Here is a 22,528-nt window from a genome sequence, read left to right as displayed (position 1 = left end):
CTTTCTTCCTGAGTTGTGAAATTATCTGTGTAAAAAGAAGGGTCTTGCTATCAAGCAGATTTCCTAAACCAAAGACTTTAATACAAATCTAAAACCCAAGTACGAAGTCTGCTTTTATTGTTTACTTTCCTTTTGGTAAGGCTTGCTTTTAATGTTGCCAGTACATTTTGTTTCTCGGTTGTGAAATTGTGAAGCTTTCTTTGAAAAGTCATTTTAGTAAACAGGTAATGCAGAAAACCAAACCATCTGTTACATATGTATGCTTATCTCTCAGCCTTTATTAACTAAAGTTGTGATACCATAGTGGACAGAATTAGTGCCACATACTAAAAATTCACAGTTGTAAAAGCCATTGTACAGTCAACTACATTGCAGTTTGAAGTGTTCAGCGATTGCAGAGCATCATATGATGATGGTTACTTAACAGCATGCAAGTGTAACTCAGTTGCATATACGAGTTACACCCACTCACTGTAAGTAACCAACACAATTCAAACATACTAAAGCCTCACCCTACAACACTATACCTAACTGTAATGCTAAAACTCCACACCCAACTCTAAGCAATGATTGTTTTATGTAGGGCACACTGTTGTAGTTTGTGCAGGTATGGGCGGCGCTGACTTAATTGTCATCCTGATGGGGCTGTCATTTAAGTGATGCCAGGGATGTTTTGCACTTGTCATCCTAATTCTGTTAAGAAGTTCATAGAACAGCATTTTTTTTTCTTACAGTAATCCACACTTTTTGAACATTAAAAAGTTTGAAACTCTCAGTGAAATATATCTACCTACATTCAGCAAGGGGAGCTGCTGCTCCCTGCACCTCTGACTGTACACAATTTGGAGTGCCTTCTGGTCCTAAGGTGGAGGGCATCAGAGGTGGAAGCCCCTAATGGATGTTTTGCTGTCTGCCTTTTTATTCTCTCGTCTCCTCAAGAACAATAGTTTTCACATGAACATGCTTTTTGACAAATAGGTATGCCATTGTAAATAAAATGTCTGGCATATTACTAACTAGAAAGTCAAAAAAAAGGAGTCTTATTAGAGGTAGGGCAAAAATGAATCTCATCTCTACTCAAGGAAAAAAATTCTCTGAATAAACTTCTAAGTGTGCTGGAATCTTACTTCCTTCTTGCTGCTGCGTTTCAGCCCATGTCACACCAAGGACGGAGCTTCTTACTATACAGTCACCCTTTAAGCAAAAATCTCTTTCCCCAACCATAAAACAAAAACCTTTAACCCCTAAGCTTGAAACCCTCCCTAACCTAAAAACTCTGTTCCAAACTGTAACCCCCCTCCCAAATCTAATCCTAAAAACCCTCTCTCTGACTCTAAAATTCCAACACTAACCCTCATTCCTAATGGTCCATCTCTAACCTCTCCATGCATCTAACATTTTCCCTATTCTTACCTTTGAATCTGCACGGTTTTGTCTCTAAACTCTGCTAACATTTTATAAACTTTAAGCCCCAAACACTTCCCCTGACCATATCTTCAGGGTGTGAAGAACACTTCTCCATCAATTTAGTTCCAGTTCTAATCACTGCTGAGATCGGGGGTGGCAATGAAACCCTGACATACTCCCAAAGCCACAGAACATCTTCAGTACCCTAAACAGTTGCACAGTAGCATCTTCAAGCAGCATCAGGCAGTCATCTGCAAACGGATAAATACCACTGTTTTTTTTTTTTCTACCACTGTTCTCCTTCACTCAGCTTTCTCAGACTTGCTGCATAAGACATTCAGTGACCATAAACCTGGAGATAAGACAGCCCTGGTGGGTTCGTCTTTCCACTACTGTTTCTGTAAATCCACCAATTTGTTTGTATATGTCAAGGGACAAAGCATTAGGATTACCAGAGTTTGCAAGGATTCTTTGAATATGCAGAATTAACTGAACTTTATGCGAACCCTTCTTATTGATAGGGGATATAATAGCACCATGGTGGATAACATTCAATATAAGGTTTTGGAGGGATCAACATCCAGTTATAGGGGCGCCTATTTTAAGAACAGGAGAGACTCACAGTGTCGGACCCAGGTCACTTTTTCAACGAGATACACCAATGATAATAATAAAATAGTTGAGACCATAAAGAGGAACAGCTATTGACAATTGATCCCAAGGTCCTTAATATTGTAGGACATATACCCAGATTCACATATAGGAACAGCAAGAGTTTAAAAATAATTTTGTGTGTAGAACATTCATCTACACAACGGGATATTTCCAGGGTAAACAGGTTAGGTACCTATAGCTGTAATAAATGTAAGATGTGTAAGTTCATAGTTAAAGAACAGAATTTTAAGCATCCCATGATTGAGTATGTCTTTACACCCAGGTTTCATGCTAGTTGCGATAGTGAAAATTTGATTTATTTAGCAACATGCACACATTGTGCTGCATTCTATGTTGGGATTACTTCGAGAAAATTAAAGGATCGTATTTATAACCATATTTATGATATTAATAGACAAGATACACGGAATGCTTTGGCAAAACATGTTATTGAGCATGTGAATCATAGTTTTAGGTTTAGAATACTACAGTTGGTAAACAAAACGAACAGAGGGGGCAATAATATGAATTACCTGGAATATGTGGAGCTCTCATGGATTTTTAAGCTAAGAGCCCATATTGAACCGGGATTGAACCAACATATCAGTATTAAATCAATATTAGAGGCTCATAAATATTAGACACTGGATATTTATATGGTTTATTATTGATTTATCATTATATATACATATATATTATTCCAGTTATAACATTATATTATATTTTATTTGGCAGATTGAATGTAATATATTAATTGTTGCTAATACATCATCAGATTTTATGACATTGATTCACATATGGACTAGACATCTGTATTTTCAGTATAGGTATTTTTAGCTTTATATATTCTTTGCTTTTTGTTTATGTTTATCTTTATTCTAAACATGTTTTAATTATGGATAAAAGGTCTACTGCATTCATTCATGTTGATACTGAAGTTGGTTTGCTGTTGCACTTTGAGTCCTGTTCTTTTAAGGGCTCAATGCTTTTATTGATTAATCAGTGTAATTATTCAATTAGGAGTTACTGGGTTTAGTATTTAGACACTGAGATTTGTTACTTGTAGTAAGATCTGAAGAAGCGTGCTGTGTTTTGCACGTGAAAGCGCTTATTTTATTTAATAAACACTGGATTTTTTATTGTTCGTGGTGGTCGTGTTCAGTTTTATATCTATTTTGTTTTCGTTTTGGAACAACGACCTTTGGACGGCTACTGGATTACTTTATACTCATATATATATATATATATATATATATATATATATATATATATATATATATCCTTATTTTTTTGGGGGGGGGCTTGACAAAGAGCTTTCACTCCCTTCAACCACCTACCATCTCCAATTGTCTCTGTTAAGGTATGTGTCATAAAGTCCCATGACACATAGTCAAAGCCTTCTGAATGTCCTTTAACACAATTCTTGCCTTTTCTTTGCTGTTTTCATCAGCCCATTGGCCCATGGATGCTCTACCTTTAGTAAAAGCTGTTCTAAAACAGGTACTTTCAATTCAAGTAAATTAGCACTATGAAGTTAATAGAATGGGCTACCAAATGACTCTAACACACACACGTTTCTAAGTTGTTCTTTAATACTGGTAGACAAACTCTTAGTTTCACTCATATAAAGTGTTTTGCAGAGGCACCTTATAGCAACATAAATAACTTATAATTTCAAACTATATCCACTTTTTTGTTGTTAATTTTATCAAAATACTACAAGTCAGAGGGCTTGAGAGTATCTGATTTAGAGAAAATAAAATGCAATTCTAAGGAAAAAATGAAAATTTTAAAACATGATAGTGTAGTTACATTAATACTTTGATACCTAATAGTTTGAATTGTAGTTGTAATTTGAATACTTTTCTTAGTTAGCATCTGTTGTTTTTAATTTATGATGAATTTCCTGCATTACGTACATGTGAGATATTTGTTTTGGTTTTTATGTACTTCTCTGTTGTGCTAAGGCACCAGTAGAATAAAATTTCTTGACTGGAAATTGTTGAACTCTAATTCAGATATTTTGTTGTTACATTGTGGAAAAGGAGGATAGAAGGAACACTGAAAACATGCCCTTACAAAAAGGAACGCAGACACAAAAGGTAAACATCCATGAGCAGTCTCTAGACACAACACCAGTATGGAGATCAGAAGCTGTGAAAACTGAAAATTGCACAGACTGATTCAGTTGTACATTTTTTGCATATTTTGGGTTGGAAGACAGAAAGTCCCATTTCTTTCACATTCAATGTATTTTGGCATCATTTTAATATTTGCTCTCATTTCATTTCTGTTTTTTTTTTTTTACTGACCATTCTACCAAATTTTATTTTTATATACCATATACATTGCTTTTCTGATTTACAAGTTTCATTTTTGTTTATGTGGATAGTGTAGTAATTACAGCACTTGTTTCAGAGAAGTAGTTGAAGAAATAGTGCAGCAGACTACATTTTGGTGTTGGCCATTACCCCTTGTCCAGAAAGTTATTCAAGTTGTCTGAGAAGTGGAACCGGCCTTACAGAATTTGAGTAGCTCATTTGTGTGTTTTAGTTGGAGAATGGACACTACTCTAGCTGTGCTGCAAAGCATTCATTCTTGGATATGCTGCATTCTGCCTGTTCAGGGCATATTTTGTAGTATTCTGAACAAATTTCATTTTTTTTCCTGCAAGTTTTTTTTTCTCACTCTTCCTTTCCCTGTTTTCTTCATAAGCATGCCGAGTATGGCCTGTGTCCGAGGACAGGGAGACCATCTTGGTTTTGCATAGGAAACACTGACATACAGTGCCAGCTGGTATGAGGTTGTTATTGTTGAAATGAGTTTGTTTGTGTCTTTCGGCTTTTCCCGGTTAGGGGTCGTCATAGCGGAACTCCGGCCCGCTAATTATTGGCAGTAGATTTTTTATGTGCCGAGTTTGCCAGCTCTGACGCACAATTTTCAACAAAGGTACGCCCATTCACGCATGTCTCCACACAGAAGAAGCTCTAGCTGAGAATCGAACGGCACAACATCTTGCTGTGAGACGACAACGCTACCGCAGCACCACCACCGCAGTTGATGAAAAACAATATTTGAGATGATGTATTTTACTGGATAAAATCTTCAGATTTATTTTATTGTGCTAAGGGGACCCTATCATGGAATAAACCATTTTTATTGGAGGCCTTGGGAGAAAAGCTGCACTAAGTTAATAAAAATTTTCAGAAAGTTACATTTAACAAAAATGTAGTACAATGATAGCAAATAATCATAAAGCAGAGTTAACCATACTGACAATCTGTACAAGGCAGTAGAGTGTGTGCATGTATACAAAGAGTGTCTGTGTACGCTTTATTGAACATACAGTTGAAAGATGTAAAGGGGTAGAACATTTTGCTGAAAGTAAATTTTACTGAATGTCTGTGTTACCTAATGTTTTTGTTGTTGAAATAGTTTAGTGGTTTTGTATTAGGGGTTGGGGGTGTTTTAATTTATTTGTGGGTTAGGGTTAGAGTTAGGTAAGGGGAGAGATGCATGGTGTATCCGAGCTGTCTTTCTTTCTGGTAGTGTTAGGGGAAATGTTCTTTCTAAAGTAAGGTGTAGGGTTAAGGTTAGCATGCATTATTAAGGTGGTACAGGAGGCAATGTCCCCATGCCCACTTTAGTAATATGAGATAGCCATATCCCTAACCCTGTCCCTCTCTCTACTCTTTTCCATAGTACTACCACGGTTGAGACAAATTAGATCTTGGTATTAAGGAAGAGTTTTAGTTTCAATAATGTAAAAAGATTTTTTTTCTTTCTGTGATCTTTATTTTTTTAGAAAGTTTTTGGTTTTGTGAATGTTTGGGTTTTTGCCTGCATCTTGTATTCAGCACCTTTACCTTTCAAACAGTAATACTGTCATCATTCAGTTGATCTAATTGTTAAATTGTTGTAAATTAAAAAAAAAGCCAGCATACCTGATCAAAAATCAGCTGATCACATTGTCAGCTTTTTTTTTCCTCGCAAGATTTTTGCTACAGTGGGGAGCAGGGAATTTGCCCTTTCCCCATCCTAGTGTGATCTCTGAGTTTGTATATGTAATTAGTAGGGGGTGTGTGGGTTGCAAAGGGGTTTGTTGCGCCCCCTGCAAAAAAATAAAGTTTTATATGTGTGTGTGTGTGTGTGTGTGTGTGTGTGTGTGTGTGTGTGTGTGTGTATTTTTTCATTGATTTGAAAATCAAGCAGTTTTTCTCATCATTTTTGCTTAATTTATATGTGTATACCACAAACTGTTGTATACTAATATGGTTGTCGAACCATTTGCCAGCAAATCTGTTTGTTGAAATGTACAGCTGATGTAAAATCAACTAATTGAAATGCACTGACTTTTTTACTGCCCATATTGTGAATCAGGGGGAATCAGGAATATGCTCTTTTCCTGCTGTAGTACCCTCTCAGAGTTGATACATATGATTAGCAGGGGGTGTGGAGATTTCAGGGGGGCTTCTCCCCTGCAAAAGATTTTTTTTTATTTTTTTTCCATCTGTGATTGTCAATTTGCTATTACATTGTTTTGATGGAAGGTTTTACTTCACACACACACACACAATGTATATATATATATATATATATATATATATATATATATACATATATATATATATATATATATATATATATATATGTAGATATGTAGATGTGTGCGTGCGTATACAGTAAGTATGTAACTTTTTTGCAATATTATCCACTGTTTAGATAGGGAAACAGAGCAGTACTGGAAAAAAACAGCAGAGAATTAGCAGAAGTAGCTGTTGCGCATTGTATTTACTGCTCAAGACTGATATCTTTAAATATGATTATTTGCAAATGGAAAATACTTTTACTGTGTAGTAACTTGCCATATTGTTAGTAACTGTCTGCTGAAATGTATAATTGCCAAATGCATCTACAAGGTGACCTTTAATTGTAATCTAATGACAGATGATGGCATTACTTTTTTTGTAATATACATGTGGTTTATACATTACAGGGCATTTGCTTGATGTGTCTAAAGCAGAGGCTTTAAAGCTGAGACTCAGAGTAGTAGAACTGACAAAGGATAATGAAGCACTGAGGGGTTTAAAGCTGCCATCTGCAGACAGAAGTGAATCAGAGCAAACTGATGTGCAAGGTAAATAAAACTGCTGATACTGTCTAGCAGCCATCTTTGTAAGGTTATCTTTAGCTGCTGAACTGCATTTGGCAATGCTCGTTGCTATCTTAATGAGATACAGTTGACAGAGATTATTTAGTTCATATAATTTTTGGTTGGCTGTGTGAGAACATTCTGTTTTCATTCTTTCTGTGTTTTAGTCATCAAATATGACAGATCAGAATTATAAATAATAAGTACTTAATGATTTTGTTAGCATTTTCTACATTTTTTAGCAAAACAAAGCATTTTGTACATTTTTTAGAAAAACAAAGTCCCAATCCCACCCTACTGTACTACCAGGAACTTAGAAATAAAGCAAAGAAGCAAATTAAAAAAGACAAAATAAATTACTACACCGAGATACAAAGCATCGTAATAATCTTCAAAAATTCTTTTCAGCTATAAATAACATACTTCAGCCAGGCAAAGTCAGGACACCTCCTCCTAATACTGCTAATAACTCTGACAATACGGCTATCCTATTCAATAAATATTTTACTGAAACAATACTAGCTTTAACCATCAACCAAACCCCCATAGTTAACTCCCCCTACCTCCATCTCTCCCATTACCAAATCCGTCTTCTCCCTGCAACCCGTACCTACATAGACAATCAAAAAACTACTTAAGAAGATAAAGCCCACCACGGTAGCTGCAGATAACCTGCCTGCTGAGTTCCTAAAACTAACAGCAGAAAGTATAGCCTACCCAGTATCAGTTCTTATCAACAGATCCATAGCTGACCATAATGTCCCTGCCATTTGGAAAATTTCACACATTATACCTCTCCATAAGGGAGGCTCATCAACAGAACTCACCAACTACCGACCCATTGCAATATTGTCACCCCTATCCAAAATTCTAGAGAGGGTCATTCACATACAGTTCTCTAATTACCTGCATACCCACAAACTACTAACCAACGCACACCATGACTACCATGCATTTCACAGTACATCTATGGCTCTAAAGGCATTTATCAATACTGTCAACTATCATAGGAATAATAACAACTACGTATTCTCCATCTTCCTTGACCTATCAAAAGCCTTTGATGTGGTTTCCCATAGCAAACTACTAAATGTACTTTCCAAACTAAACTTTTGCCACAATACTCTTGCCTGGTTCCAGGACTGCCTGACTGGTTGTTAACAAGCAATGTCTTGGCAACAGACTTTACCCCCCCCCCCTACTACCAGTGACAGTGGGTGTCTCCCAAGGCTCAATTACTCTTTTCCATATTTACTAATAACCTGCACACTTCAACCCCACTATCCTCTCTCATCCAATATGCAGATGATTCAACAGTAATATGTGTCGCTCCCACAATACAAGAACTGCATAACTTTACTCAGCAATCCTTCCTAGCAGTTAAAACATGGCTTACTAATGTGCAACTAATTTTAAATCCCAAAAAAACAAAACTTATGACATTCCAACCCATTAAAACAACCTTAACCTCTAATAACTTTAACATTATGTCACTAAACAACACCATTATCTCCCCAACTCCACACACCAAACTCTTAGTGTTGAAATTTACAGCAGTTTAAAATTCGGCATTCATATTTCACAAATAGTTAAAAAAGTACACAAAATAATTAGGAACCCTATATAGAAACAAACAGTGGGCGGCCACGGTGGTGCAGCGGTTAGCGTTGTCGCCTCACAGCAAGAGGTTCTCCGGTTCGATCCTTGGCTGGGGTGCCTTCTGTGCGGAGTTTGCATGTCCTCCCTGTGGTCGCGTGGGTTTTCTCCGGGTGCTCCGGTTTCCTCCCACATCCCAAAGACATGCAGTAGGTGGATTGGACACTCTAAATTGGCCCTAGGTGTGAGTGTGTGTGTGCCTTCTATGGAAGGTTGGGCGCCGGGCTGGCAACTCGACACTGTAAAACTTCACTGCCAATCCTGTGTGCGGACAGATGATCCGCTGTGGCGACCCCTAACCGGGAAAAGCCGAAAGGAGAAGAAGAATATAGAAACAAACAGTACTTCACCAAAAATACTAAAGCTGACTTTGGGCCCAATCCCACCTAGTCTCCACTCTCCAATGTACAGCCTCCATACTCACAAACCTAAAGAAATCTGAGCTTGCAAAACTTGAATCCTGCTATAACAAAATTGCTAGATTTGCTTCAAACTTATCAGCTAGAGCCCACCACTGTGATGTCCTCAAACAACTCAACTGGCTTGAGCTCCCACCCATCCTTCATTACAACCAGCTAACTGTGGCCGACAAAGTACTATATGAGCCTGAAAAAAATACCTCCCCTACAAACCTTAGTTCAACCCTGTACCCATCAATAGAACATTAAGATCCACTAACAAACACCATATAAAAATCAGCATAAGCAAAAAAAAAGCAGGGACTCCCTCTTCTCAAATTGTATTGCAAAAATCTGGAATGCTTTACCAGAAAACATTACATCTATTGTCCACTTTAAATCAACCCTAAAAAACACCTATTAAACAAATGGCTGTGCCCTTATTCTGCCCCTGACTAATCCCTCTCCTATCACCACTAGCCTGATCTGAACTAACCACAACCACTAGTCCTATCTATTACATAGGCCCTAACGTACTAACACCACTCAAACTGCTGGATTTAAAAGCCAAGGACATTCAGAATAAACTTAACCACTTATTTTCTTCGGCTATTGCGTACGAAAGACATTATGTTGTAAAAAAAACTCTAATGTTGTTGTACTGCTTATTCATATGATAAATATGGTGTAATGTTATGATTCTTATACTAAAGTATTAATTATAAATGTTAGTATGGTAGAATGTGTACAATCTGATCTTGCAAAGATACTAGCCAAAAAGACTAAATACTAACTGTATGTAAACTGCCTGTATGTAAAATAACTGTATGTAATCCACTAATATATGTTACCTCTGTTCTTTTGTTTCATGTGGATTTTTTTCTCCCCGAGCCTCCGCTGAAAATGGCATGTGTCTAGTTGGACTTGCCTGAAAAATAAATGTAAAATAAAATAAATTAAATAAGATAAAAATTAATGTAGGACTACAGAAAAGATCAGAAATATAGTTAAAGTATATAAAAGGTTATTTCACTTTGGGGAATTTACTCAAAGGTTTTGCAGGTGTCAGTGGCATTTGGCTTGATTGTGAGCAGTTCAGTTAAAAACATATGAGCCATCACTACAGCTTTTGCAGCAGTACCTCTGTTGACAGCTGTTAGCGTTTTGTATCACCTCAAGTAGAAAAGCTTAAGTTATTAAAAAATACCTTCATTAGCTTTAGTGATACAAATGTTGGCTGCTGCTAAATATTAAGGGTTTGCTATTATGAGCTTTTCCTGGTACTCATTATGTTAAAAGGTAAGTGGTTGATGAAATGGATGTTCACTTAAATGTTGTCCTGACTGACTGTTCCCTTAGACTTTTCTAATTATCAGAACATAAATACTGGATTTTTCAGTGCCATCATTTTAAAGAGGGTTATTTCGCCTCCACACAGGTACCATGTGGCATAGTTAGCAAATTCATTAGGCTTTTTGCTTGACTGGGAGGCACAATTTGAGTGTCATGGCCTCTACAGTAAAGGGCCTCCAAGGTCAAGTACCGAAGCAGCCTAAGCTTCGTGTTCATGTTGAATTGTGGCCAAATTTACACTTCATTCTCCATTTGAACACATGAAACTGTATTAGAATGGATTCTTAAATCTCCCTTCAGTTAGGTTTCCACATTCATTCGTTCACCACCTTCCTCCACAGGGCAGGTGTGTGTCATGTGATATTCATTCATCCATCCATCCACATCCCCTTTTTCCCATTTTTCACGTGGGGTCAGGGTGTCACTTAGTTTCATAGTTTCCTAGTATAGTACTAGGCTATCTGCCCTAGGGCATTTATAAGCCTAGCCAAAGCGTATGTGGCTTTCGCCACCCCATGTAATGATACAAAAGTGTACAATTTAAATTAAATTTAGTTTACTGTGCCTCTATCTAGCAATGACACAGAGATGACCCCCGGGGTAAACCTACGATCACCCATCCATTCGTCCAGATTTCTCTTGAAGAGAGTCAGTGAGGGGCTCTGCCTAACATGGACAGGTATCCTGTTCCAGAGTGCGGGAAGCCTCTGGGTTATGAATCTGTCCTTCCAGCATGTCCTATTCATATTTGTGCTGAGATTTAGATCTTTAGCTCTCGTGGCTCTGATGGATTTGGATTTTTTGAGGTGGAGCATGTCCATTAATTCTGAATTGGACATGGCCTTGTACGTAAGGCACAGATCACCTCTGAGCAGGCGGTATGCTACTGAATAGAGCTGGAGCTTTTTCAGTCTGGCAGCATATGACATATGCTGGAGACCCTTGATCCTCTTGGTAAGGTACTTTTGGGGTCTCTCCAGCTGCTGCAGGTGCCGGGTGAGGTACATACCAAATGGGGCATTGTACTCAATCATAGGCCTGATAAGGGAGGAATATAAGGGTACAATGACATCCTTTGATCTGGATGTGAATCCCTTCATGATAAGGTGGGCAAGGTAGAAGGTCTTTCTAACCACTTTGGCGATGCGGGTGTCAAATGAGAGGTCACTGTCAACTTGGGTCCCCAGGTCTCTGATTACTTTTTCTGTACTTAGTGGATTACCACCTATGTGGTAATTTGTGGGTACTTTGTTTTTTCCAAAGGGGATGACTATACATTTTTTGGCATTTAGTTTAAGGCCATGACTCTGGCACCAGTCGTCTGTTTCTGTGAGGCCCTTCTGGAGGATGCATGTGTCAGCTGGTGTGTCGACTATGGCGCCTAGTTTGCAGTCGTCTGCGAACTTTGTCAGCCACAACCCCCCTATGTTTGCCTGCACATCTGAGAAATAAATGTCGAACAAGAGGGGTCCCAAGACAGAGCCCTGTGGGACTCCACTTGTGACTGGCTTAGAGTCTGACATAGCTCCTGCTATTCTGACTTTGTGGGTTCTGTCCTTTAGCCAGTTTGCAACCCATCTTGTGACAAACCGGTTTACATTTAAGCTGTTGAGCTTATCTGTGATGCCTGAGTGGGATATTGTGTCAAAGGCTTTTGCGAGATCCAGGTAGGCTGTATGAACTGCTTTGCCTTCATCGATGGCTCTAGTGACTGTTTCAAAAAAGTCTACCAGGTTTAAAAGACAGGATCTGCCTTTTACAAAGCCGAACTGGGTAGGGTCAATTGTCTGTAGGTCCCCGATGTCTTTGTTTATGAGTTCCATAATGATCCTTTCCATAGCTTTGCAGACCAGGCTGGTCAAGCTTATGGGGCGGTAGTTTCCAGGGTCTGTAGAGGTGCCACCTTTGTGGAGTGGGACCACTGTAGCTGTACGCCAGTGTTCAGGGACATATCCTGTAGCAAGGCTAAGATTAAACAGCGTTCTTATGTGCGGGTTTAGCTCCTCTAGGAGTTCATGTAGCACGCAACCCGGGACACCGTCATGTCCCATGGACGCTGTATTTTTAGCTTTGCTGAGGGCAGCTCTCACCTGGACATTTGAGATTTCAGGAAGGTTGCATTCAGCTGAGATATTTATTTCATCTTTTGGGGGAGAGTGAGGGGAGAAATTTGCACTGAACCTGTCTGCCAGTATGTTGGCAATATCTGTGGGTTCAGTGTATTTTTTGCCGTTATGAACTAACTCTGCGCATATCTGAGGGTTTCCGCCCAGGTTTCTAACATAACTGAAGAAGGCCTTGTGATTATCTTTAGTGTCCTTAGCGATTTTTCTCTCGAAGTTGGCCTTTGATGATTTTATTAGCGAACTTAGTTTTTTGCTAGTGCTAATCAGGGATGCCTTCCCTTTATGGGATTTTGCTCTGTCTTGCAGTAGCTTCCTTCTCTTGTTATAAAGTTTGTTTATGGCTGGGGTCCACCAGATAGGATGCCTGCCTTTGGTGGAAAGGGTCTTGGTTTTATTTGGGATTGCATGATCCATGCATTCTTGGAGATGCCCGTAGAAAGCATTTGTGAAGGATTCAGCAGTGTGGGATGTGGTTTCCACTGGCCCAGGGGGCTTGAAGGATACCATTTCAGTCCTAAGGAGTGTAAAGTCAGCTTTTGAGAAGTTTCTCACTGTGGTCTTTTGTGCTGGGGGTGAAGGTGGGATATGAATATCTAGGGTTATTAGTTTATGGTCTGATCTCACTAGTGAGTGGTATACTTCTGGTGTTGAGCATTTTGTCCCCATGTTTGTGATGATCAGATCAAGTATATTATTTCCCCTTGTGGGGGAGGTGACTAGTTGTTCCATCGCATTTGAGTTGATGAATTCCAGGAACCTTTGGGCTAGGGTGTTGGGGTGACAGTCATGTAGAGCCAAGGTTTACACCACTGGATGGCTAGCCCTTCCTCGAGTGTGTGTCATGTGATATAACATTTCAATGTATTTTATGAGTGTGTTGAACAGTGAAAAGGCCTTAGTAGTAGGAAGTTTAACATGAAGAGCATAGTTGTATATTAATGTAGCATCTTGAAGATAATTTCCTGCTGTGTGCTGTGACATTCTCCCAAAGGACTAGTCCCTACACTGTATGGAATGCTAACCTAATTGTCACTGTCCATTTGCATAACCATTACAGTACACTGTCTACACTAGTTACTTCCTATCTCTAGCTCCTTGGTCTGTATTTTCAATACCTGAAACAAAACCCATTGCATTTATGCTCCAATGCTAGTGGCTGAGCACCAGTTACAAACTGATTGCTTTTTTTTTGCAGTAAATGCCTCCCAGATTGGTTAAGCCGTGCTGCTCTCCTTTAACCTACCCCGAATTTCCATCTGCCTCACCTTACAAGCATTACACTACCAGTTTCCGTGTATCACTTGTGACAAACAGTCCCTATATCTCCCCAAACTACTTTACTGGTATCATAGAATTATTGTTCCTTCTTTTCCCCTATTCCTAACTTCCGTCTAATGTTTAACACCATTCAAAGCATACTTTCTCCCTCCCATGCTGCCTCTGTACTTTATCAGCTCCTTCTGAGCCCTCTTCCTGACAGTACCTGTAAGCAAACATTTAGCATAACTCCCTCCATCATTCATCCCTCTCGTCTTGTGTTTCGGTTATCACCACTACAGGCCATGCTTTTAAGCAGTATGTTTCTACTTTGTGTAGTCACTGCACTTACCCACATCACTAGCTACACCTCTCTTACCGATTATTATTACCCCTACCATAAGTCACCTCAGATCTCTCCCAGCATATCACCTTACCTCTACAATTCTGCTTTCTCTGACTACTTCAGCTACTGATATATCAAGTTAAAGTCCTTACCAGCTAAAATTACAGTAAAACCAAAACTACAGCGTAAATGACTCTACCCTTTTGTATACAATAATTCCACTCAGAAACACAGTGGGGGCATTCATCCCAACACTGGCCCCACTAAACAGAAAACCACTTAACCCAGCCAACATAGCTACAAATGCTTCCAGATCTACTTTCCCATCTACTTCTGAATCTAAACTCTTATTCCCAGACACGTTACAAAATTCAAGACATTTTTGCATATCTAGCTACTTACTCCCCCTGATATACTAGTTACTACTGAAATCTGGTTAAAGAAAGATATACTAGGTAATGAAGTCATCATCCTGGGTTTAATATACTCCGGTTCAACAGTTAAAGCAGACATGCTGGTGGTGTTGCCAACATGTACAAAATCTGGTTAGAAATAATCCCGGTCCCCATAGAGATCACAACATTTAACAAAATGAAACATCACTCCTCAAAATTTACTCTAGAAAGTCTCTGTGTATCTCAGCTGTACAGTGGATATAAAAAGTGTACACACCCCTGTTAAAATGCCAGGTTTTTCTGATATAAAAAAAACGAGACCAAAATAAATCATTTCAAAACTTTTCCCACCTTTAATGTGACCTATAATCTGTACAATTCAGTTGAAAAACAAACAAATCTGTTAGGGGAAAAATATAAAAAATAAAAAACAAACAATAAGCTGGTTGCATAAGTGTTCACACCCTTACACTAATCCTTTGTTGAAGCACCTTCTGATTTACTTGCAGCATTCAGTCTTCTTGGGTACACACCTGCAATCAGTTAAAGAAACTGATTAACCCCAAATAAAGTTCAGCTGTCCTAGTAGGATTATCCTGACATTTACTCAGTTGCCTGCTACAGCAAAAGCCATAGTTCACAGAGAGCTTACAAAGCATCACAGGGATCTCATTGTTAAAAAGTATCAGTCAGGAGAAGGGTACAAAAATATTTCCACAGCATTGGGTATACCATGGAAGACAGTCATCAAAAAGTGGAGAAAATATGGGACAACAGTGACATTGGACATAACTGAATGTCCCTCCAAAATTGATGAAAAGACTAAACAAAAACTGGTCAGGGAGGCTGCCAAGAGGCCTACAGGAACACTGAAGGAGCTGCAGGAATTTCTGGCAAGTACTGGTTGTGTACTACATGCGACAATAATCTCCCGTATTCTCCATATGTCTGGACTGTGGGGTAGAGTTGCAAGATGGAAGACTTTTCTTACACAGAAAAACATGCAGGTCCAGCTAAAATTTGCAATACAATACATCAAGTCTTCCAAAAGCATGTGGAAAATGCGTTATGGTCTGATGGAGACTATGGTTAAACATTTTGGCCACAATTCCAAAAGGTACATTTGGCACAAAAACAGCACTTCGCATCACCAAAAGAACACCATCCCCATGGTGAAGCATGGGGGTGGCAGTATCATGTTTTGGGGTTGCTTTTCTTCAGCTGGAACTGGGGCTTTAGTCAAGGTGGAGGGAATTATGAACAGTTCTAAATACCAGTCACTTTTGGCTCAAAACCTTCAGGCATCTGCTAGAAAGCTGAAGATGAAGATAAATTTTACCTTTCAACATGACAATGACTCCAAGCATAGATCCAAATCAACAAAACAATGGCTTCACCAGAAGAAAATTAAAGTTTTGGAATGGCACAGCCAGAGCCCAGACCTAAATCCAATAGAAAATCTGTGTGGTGACCTGAAGAGGGCTGTGGACAAGAGATGCCCTTGCAATCTGACAGATTTGGAGCACTTTTGCAAGGAAGAGTGGGCAAATATTGCCAGGTCAAGATGTGCCATACTGATAGACTCCTACCCAAGAAGACTGAATGCTGTAATTAAATCAAAAGGTGCTTCAACAAAGTATTAGTTTAAGGGAGTGCACACTAATGGAAACAGCTTATTGTACATTTTTTATTTTTTATATTTTTCCCCTAACATATTTCTTTGTTTTTCAATTGAATTGTACAGGTTATAGGTCATATTAAAGGTGGGAAAAGTTTTAAAATGATTTTATTGTGGTCTCATTTTTTTATATTGCATAAACCAGGCATTTAAACAGGGGTCTGTACACTTTTTGTATCCACTTTATATATTGCATCTGGTAACAACATTTCAACAGCAGAAAATATCCTGTAATAGATACCTTACCATATTCACCCTTAAAATATTTTATTAGGAGACATCAGCATAGATCTCTACAATGACACTCCCTCTGAATTGCTTAACTTTATATGGCATTAAACAGCCAATCACCTCCACCATTAGAATAAGTAAAAAGTCCAACAGACTCTTAACTTTAGATTGGATTCTTACCAACAAACCAGACTCAATTCAAACATTTGGACGTCTGCCAAACACAATAAGCTACCACCTTCCAACCTATGTAGTCAGAAACTACAGCACCCAGTCCGAAAATGTAATTTATAATCTAAAACTTAATACAACAAAATTTAACAATGATATCTCTGTTAATATAGACCTAATACAAGTGAAGCATATTTAAATCCATAGCATTTGGTGCCACTGCTTCACACTTCAATGAAACTTTTATAAATATCCTTAATAGCCTAGCTGTTGTACAAACAAAAAGAGTCAAATCAAACCCTGCACCATGGCTAATTAAAAAAGGAAGACAAAGAGACAAAGCCTGCATAAAATTAAAACACAATACATTTCATAGATTAAGGTATCTCTGAAATCTTGCTAAGACTGCATTAAAATGGATAAACAAACCTGTTATACCAACCGCCAATGTAAACATCAAACAAATCCCAAGCAGTTTTTGATCATCATAGGTAGGTACTAGGCTATTGGCCCTAAGGCCTATATAAGCCTAGCCAAAAAGGTAACCTGGCTTTTGCCACCCAAGAAAATTATTTTCCTGTGCCCCTGTTGAGCAGAGCCACAGAAGTGATCCCCGGGGTGAATTTCCTATTTCCCATCCAGTCATTTAGATTTTTCTTGAAGAGTGCTAATGAGGAGCTTTGTTTGATATAGATAGATAGTTTGTTCCAGAGTATGGGAAGTCTCTGGAACAGGAATCTGTCCCTCCAGCATGTTCTATTTATTGTGGTGACAAGGTTTAGGTCCCTAGAGCATGTAGCTCAGAGGGATTGTGATTTCTTTAAGTGGAGCATGCCCAGCACATCTGAGTTTGACATAGCTTTGTATGTTAGGCAGAGATCAACTGATATGCAATGGAGTAAAGCTGGAGTGTTTTGAGATGGTCCGCGTAGGGCATCTGTTTGAGGCCGGTAATCCTCTTTGCGAGGTATTTCTGCGGCCTTTCCAGTTGTTGTAGATGTCTTGTGAGGTACATACCAAAAGGGGTGTTGTACTCTATAATAGGTCTAGTGAGTGTTGAGTAGAGGGGAACAATGACCTCTTTTTTTCCTGGATGATGATCATCACTAAACAAGCTAACAAATCTTGGCCTAACCACCACACCCTCTCCTCCTACTTCTACCAGCACTATCTTAGTACCATCTCAGTTCAGCTCCTACTTTATACAGACAGTGACATCTTTGATTAATATAATAATTCACCTCTGTTTCTGTCTCTGTCCCCCTCCAAACTGTCCTAATCAGTCACATTCATTCTCCTTTCTCCCAGTCTTCACTTCTACTCAAAGATAATTTCTACAGAAACTGAAATCAAACTCTCTGGCTGTGAACCAACTTCCAGCACAGTACCTAAAAATAGCAGCTGACACTGTGTTTCTGTGTCCATACTGCTAGACCAATCTATATCCAATAGATATGTCCCCTCCATCTGGAAAAATTTCAGTACAGTACCAACTGCTGATCTTTTGCCATCCTATCACCTCTGTAAGAATATTAGAAAAATGAATCCATTTGCACTTTGTATAATGCATTAACTTGGCTTTAGACCTCACCATAGGGGTCTATGTAACAGCAAATACGAAAAGACCGACACGTATTCAGCAAAATCCATTTCTGCGATTTGCATAATTCTTACAGGGCAAAGATGTAGTTGGCCAACTTTCTCCACTGTAGTGCGATCTCGGAGTTGGTATATTTAGTTGGGGGGGGGGATGTGGGAGGCGAAGCCCCCCAGATGGGTGGGTTTGTTTTAGGTAAAATTAGTTTTATTGCATTGCAGGTCAAGTATTTGTTTGTCCGACAAGTTTTCAGCAAATTGCAGAAATGGATTTCGCTGAATACTTGTTGGTCTTTTCGTATTCGCTGTTACGACATTTCAACGCCGTAATTTAGACCCCATGATAGTAGTACTACTGCTCTCTTCAACTTCAGCAATATCATAAACCAACATAGGAATGCTGGCAGCCCTGTATCTTCATTCTTCCTAGATTTATCAAAAGCATTTGACACACTATCCCATCAACATTTTCATAATGAACTTTGCTTCACCCATTCCTCTCTATCATGGTTCCATAGATGTCCAACTGATGGATAGCAACCAGCCAAATGGAAACAGTCCCACAGGGATCAATATTAGACTTTCTCTTAATCAACATTTCTGTAGACAAACTAGGAACTGCCATCCACCTCGCTAGCATAAGTCAGTATGCTGACAATTCAGCTTCTACATGTGCAGCCTTATCCCTGTCAGTACTTCAGGACATTACCCCAAATTCTTTCACTGTTATTGAAACTTGGCTGAAAAGATGTAAAAATCTACTTTTAAATCATAAAAAAACCTTAAACCGTTTGCTACTAAACAATACCAAAATAAAACAGTCTTTTGAAATAGCCTATTCCTACAACAGAAAAATTGAAACCATAGCCCAAATAAAACTTTTGACTATCCTAATTGACAATTACATTTGACCAATACATATTGCAGGCCATTAAAAAAACACACACCAGAAACTCTTCTCCTGCTATACAAAGCAAGCACTATCTGACTGACAATGCCAAGCAAACACTAGCATGTGCCTATCTGCCCATCTTCTCCTCTCCCTCCTATATGCCTCACCTGTTCTTACAAAGCTAAGTATTATGCTTAAAGCTAAGCTTTCCATATGTTACAATAAAGTAGCCAAATTTGATGCCACTTTTACATAGAGGACTTGCCACTGCACTGTCTGGAAACAAGTAAACTTGAATGTGCTGCCCCACTATATAACATACTCACAACATACTGCTTCACAAAGTCTTATACATCCACCAGAGCAATGTCCACCAGTAAAAGATACCCTGCAGCACTACTGTCCAGGTAGAGACATTCATTCAGCTAGTAAAGTTTTATTAACCACAACAAAGTCACACAGCAGGTGACTTACTGTACTGAAATTACATATCTAAAGTCTGGAACACTATTCCAACATACCTAAAACAGACCATGCAACTTTTTCCCTTCAAGCCCTTACTGAGCAACACCTAAACCACATGTGGTTGTACACATGTTTTTCATCTGGATAACTCTATTTTCCTTTGTCAGATAATAACCCCCTATCCCTTTATAACCTCTGTCACCTTCTACAGACAAAAACAACTTTCTACCACTTCTCCTCAGTTACAATCCTCACTTTGCATTTGTTTCTTTCTGAACATTCCACTTCATCCATCTCTATCAAATACTATCCACCACACTTAGTTCTATGTCAGTACGTACTATAGTATTCTTACCCCCACTATCTTTCACCCATTAGCTGTATGGTGCCTTTGTCCCTGTTGTAACATTAGTTATCTATCTTGCAGCTAATGTTTCACACTCCTTTCCTCAAATTTACTAATTCCTAACTTTTGTTCATAGGTTCATAGGTTGGTAGTAGGCTATCAGCCCAAGGGCCTATACAAGCCTAGCCATAACAATTCCCTGACTATTTCTTCCCACACTATTTACTTCCCTTGACCCCTGTCTAGCAGGGCGACTGACGTGATCCCCGGGGTGAATTTCCTTTCTCCCATACAATCGTCAAGGTTCCTTTTGAAGAGGGTCAAAGAGGCACTCTGCTTGACATGTATGGGCAATCTATTCCAGAGTCTGGGGAGTCTCTGGGTCAGGAACCTATCCCTCCAGCATGTTTTGTTTATTGTGATGACAAGGTTTAGATCCCTGGAGCGTGTGGCTCTGAGGGATTGGGATTTCTTTAAGTGTAGCATGTCCAACAGCTCTGGGTTTGACATGACCTTGTATGTTAAGCAGAGATCGCCACTGAGTAGACGATATGCGACAGAGTATAGCTGGAGTTTTTTAAGGCGGTCAGTGTAGGGCATCTGCTTTAGGCCTGTGATTCTTTTAGTGAGGTATTTCTGTGGCCTTTCCAGTTGTTGCAGATGTCTTGAGAGGTACATACCAAATGGGGCGTTGTATTCTATAATGGGTCTAATGAGGGATGAGTACAGTGGGACAATGACCTCCTTTTTTCTGGATGAAAAGCCCTTAGTGATGAGGTGTGCCACATAGAAGGATATCCTGACTGTTGTGGCAATGTGGTTATCGAAGGTGAGACCACTGTCCACCTGTGCCCTAAGTCTCTTATCATACTTTCTGTGTTTAGTGTACTGCCACCTATATGGTAATTCATGGATACATGTTTTTTTCCCAAAAGGGATAACTATACATTTCTTAGCATTGAGCCCATGGCTCTGGCACCAAGCATCTGTTTCTGTAAGGCCCTTTTGTAGAGTTTCCATATCATTTGGGGATTCAATAATGGCTCCCAGTTTGCAGTCATCTGCAGTCTTTGTTATCCAGAGTCCCTTAGTGTTGGCCTGTACTTCAGAGAAGTAGATGCCAAACAAGAGCGGTCCCAGGACTGAACCCTGAGGTACTCCACTTGTCACTTGTCTGGAGCTGGATTTGGAGTCTGCTACTTTTACAGTGTGGGTTCTGTCAGTAAGCCAGTTAGCAAACCATTGGGTGACGTAGGGATTATTGCCCAGCTTAGTAAGTTTATCTATGATTCCAGAGTTGGGGATGGTGTCAAAGGCCTTGGCAAGGTCTAGATAGACTGTGTGGACCACCTTACCCTTGTCCATGGCTCTGGAGACTGATTCGAAGAAGTCAATCAGGTTCAGGAGACAAGATCGGCCCTTCACGAACCCAAACTGGGTGGGTTCCAGTGTTTGAAGGTTGCCAGTGTCTTTGTTTATAAGTTCCATGATAATATGCTCCATGGCCTTGCAGATAAGGCTTGTCAGACTGATGGGACCGTAGTTTCCAGGATCCAAGGTGGATCCCTCCTTGTGGAGTGGGATAACTGTAGCTCTGCGCCACTCAGTGGGCAAGAAACCTGAGGTGAGGCTATGATTAAACATAACACTTAGGTGAGGTGCCAGTTGATATTGTAGTTCATGTAGTACACAGCCTGGGATGTCATCTGGTCCCATGGATGCTGTATTCTTAGCTTTGGAGAGTGCGTTTTTTACCTTTGTGGCCGTTATTACCGGAATTTGGCAATCTTCCGGTATTGAGATGGGCCATTTAGGGGGGTGAAGTTGGCACTGAATTGATCTGCCAGGATATTGGCAATATCCTTGGGATCAGTATATTTAATGCCATTCTGTTTTAGCTCAGAGCAGATCCTAGCATTGCCATTTGGATTCTTGACATAGTTATAGAATGCCTTGTGGTTGTCTTTGGAATCTTTGGCAATTTTATTTTCGTAACTAGCTTTGGAGGATTTTATGAGGGATCTCAGTTTCTTACTGAAGCTGGTAAGGAAGTTGTACTGTGACTCTCCTTGCCCATGTCTTAGAAGTAATGTTTGGTTGTTACTTGTATTGCACATGAACTGTTTGCATATCAAGTGTTTTATACCACAGAATAAATACCTGTTGTATGGTGATATTACAGAATATTTACATGTTTGTATCCCAATGTTCTTAACGAATTGTGTCTTGAGTATATTAAATGTATCTGCTGGAGGTTTTCTCCCCGGGTCTCATCTGAAAATGGGTTTTCACAGTTAACAATGGCAAGCAAACATTAACAAATCAATACATTTGGAAAACAAATATAGTGATATATATTCATAATAAGTCTATAAGAATTTTTATAGGTGTAGTGGAAAATTTTT

At 39.2% G+C, this 22,528-nt stretch overlaps 1 protein-coding gene across 2 annotated transcripts in view; it reads left to right on the top strand.

Moving 5' to 3' along the window:
- Positions 1–22,528, top strand: part of TNIP1 (TNFAIP3 interacting protein 1) — a 739,301-nt gene that overhangs the window by 115,470 nt on the left and 601,303 nt on the right. For both annotated transcript variants that reach the window (XM_044069404.1, XM_044069403.1), the window contains exon 3: positions 7,058–7,198. In XM_044069404.1, coding sequence (XP_043925339.1) covers positions 7,058–7,198 — 141 coding nt within the window. The remainder of the gene's footprint in view (positions 1–7,057; positions 7,199–22,528) is intronic.

This window comes from Protopterus annectens, chromosome 4.part0 (assembly GCF_019279795.1).
Source record: "Protopterus annectens isolate FY-2018-M chromosome 4.part0, PAN1.0, whole genome shotgun sequence".
In the NCBI taxonomy this organism is placed as follows: domain Eukaryota; kingdom Metazoa; phylum Chordata; order Ceratodontiformes; family Protopteridae; genus Protopterus; species Protopterus annectens.
This window is presented reverse-complemented; position numbering and strand designations above follow the sequence as displayed.